Here is a 2,500-nt window from a genome sequence, read left to right on the forward strand (position 1 = left end):
GTAAGTGCAGTTTGAATGAGTTTGGCGCGTATTTAACCACCACTCTGCACCATACTTCTCTCTTTATGTGCGCTCACGTTCGAGAGTGTGATAGATTTTATTCTGAATATTATTTTATTTTATCTTATATATGTATATATATGCATATATATATACATATATATATGTATATATATATATATATATATATATTATATACATATATATATATATATATATATATATATATACATATATATATACGTATATATATATATATAAATATCTGCAAGGTAGACTCCTTGGAAAAAAGAAACCAACGAAGCAGAGCGCTTTCGTATATTACATCTGAAGATGTAATATACAAAAGCGCTCTGCTTCGTTAGTTTCTTTTTTCCAAGTGGACTACTTTGCATAAGTGAACACACGTACCCGTGTTCTTATAAGCATATATATATATATATATATATATATATATATATATATATATTCATACATAAATAAACATATATATGTACATATATATATATATATATATATATATATATATACAGTATATATATACATATATATTGCTGTTAGGCAGTTGTCTCCCCTGCAGTTCATGGCGGCTCACTCTCAACCCATCGGAGCATACGACGCAAGCTCGGCCGCTACGAGCTAGGCTATGTACCTGAAAGAAGCGACCGTGAGTTACGGTCTAGAACACCGTCGACGTTGTCCAATCAGTGTGCTGGAGCTATCCAGGCCGCCACGGAACTCGTGGGAAGGATTGATTGTCTCGGAACCAAGTGAAGAACCTCTCCACCTCTTCCAGCTACTCGACGAGTGGACATCGAGTCCAACAGACGTCTCTCCTCCCTTACCCGGAGGCACCAGTCGCTCCACTTAGCCCCCAGCCCCTGGTGAAACGTGCATTGCGATAGAGATATTGGCCACACTTGTCCGTACCAGCAAGCGCTATGCTTATTTGTTGATCTATTTCATATGTTTATTTATTTTTCATTTATGGTATTATTTAGTTTTGTTTTCTTTATTGTATGTTATTTACTTATGTATCTAATCACTTGTGTATTTATTTACTTATCTATGTATTTGTTTATATATTCATTTGTTCATTCATTCGTGAGTTTGTTTGCTTATGTATTAATTTTGTTCCAGTGGTCTGTGCTTGGTCTATAGCATTATTTCACTGTTTTTGGTCAACCTCGAAAACTTTGGACAATCGGAAATATCAGACCGATGTCCCATTTACCTGTTAAATCAAGGGGTGGGTGAACAATATCTTGCTGCAATGTGCCACATTTTATCAGTTCCCCGAAATCCTTTCTCTCTCTCACTCTGTCCTCCCCACAGCAACACACCCAAAATTGTCACAACACTGTAACCCCGGTCTAGGAATTATTGTTATATAGTCGGACTTACCGTGTATACAAGCCTCGAGATACTTGGCTTCTCCTATGGCCTTGTAATTGAGTTCTCCATAGGTCTCTATCAGACTTCGGAGCTCTTCGCGAAGTCGCTCTTGTTTTTCGTGATGTCTGGCCAGAAGATCCGCAGTAAAGCTGAGTGCCGTGGAGGTGGTTTGGAATCCCGCGAAAAGGAACAGGACAGCTTGGGAGATGATGGTGTCATCGGTGACAGCTGTGCAAGAAGCAATATGTATACATCACAGTACAACAATAAGGGAGATTTTTTTCTAATGTTCAACAAATACCTTCCTAGATGAGACCAACAACAATTCTCATTAAGTGGAACGAGAACGAGGTCAAACACGAAAAGAGGAAAATAAGGGTGAAATAAAATTGGACATGAGAGGAGCAAACGGTGTGCATTGCTCGCACTGTAATGAACATCCCGGCATGGTCAGACTGCCCAAATCACGGCTATGATGATGAAGTAAAGGAAAGGACAGAAGAAAATGAGTCGAACACTACTTGAACTCATGAAAAACTGGATGTATTGGGTGAGTCATGATCCAGTGTAACATTTGGATGCAGGTGCGAGTGAGGTATAAAGTGATCTGTGATCGCGGATGTAATCACGCCCGCGCACGTATATACATTACACACCACACGTATGTACTTATGCATATATGTCTTTATCAAAGATTATATGAGTAGAAATGCCGTGCTGTAAGTCTGAATACATTTGGGAAAACAAGTTCTTCGACACTTTCCTAGGATGCATTGATATCAAAAGGGTTTTTATTCGCGTATACAAATTGATAAATGTCCAGCAAAAATAGTCTCGTTAACAGAGAAAAGAAAAAGACTTCACTACTGACTACAATAGTTTTCTACGTTCTTGTTGCCAGGTGCCAAGAATATACCCCACCAGAATGTGTCGAGGACCTTCTTTCCTCATCTGTACAAGAGAAAATAAATTATTTTAAATCCACTCACGATATTTGCTCTTCGCCGTGTCCAGGTCGTGTTCTTGTTTGGCCTCCAGCATCAAGTCTATGAAATCACCCCGCCTTTCACTGTTCTTCCTCATTTTTAGGGTCGCCTTTGCGCTC

At 38.7% G+C, this 2,500-nt stretch overlaps 1 protein-coding gene across 1 annotated transcript in view; it reads right to left on the reverse strand.

Moving 5' to 3' along the window:
- LOC143024987 (cytochrome P450 6k1-like) overlaps positions 1 to 2,500 on the reverse strand; it is a 19,164-nt gene that overhangs the window by 8,706 nt on the left and 7,958 nt on the right. The window contains exons 3-4 of the mRNA XM_076184543.1: positions 2,385 to 2,500; positions 1,405 to 1,623 (exon numbers count right to left, since the gene is read on the reverse strand). The exon at positions 2,385 to 2,500 is cut by the window's right edge and continues 569 nt beyond it. Coding sequence (XP_076040658.1) covers positions 1,405 to 1,623; positions 2,385 to 2,500 — 335 coding nt within the window. The remainder of the gene's footprint in view (positions 1 to 1,404; positions 1,624 to 2,384) is intronic.

Source organism: Oratosquilla oratoria, chromosome 4 (assembly GCF_046742065.1).
Source record: "Oratosquilla oratoria isolate Oo_2021 chromosome 4, ASM4674206v1, whole genome shotgun sequence".
Classification (NCBI taxonomy): Eukaryota; Metazoa; Arthropoda; class Malacostraca; order Stomatopoda; family Squillidae; genus Oratosquilla; species Oratosquilla oratoria.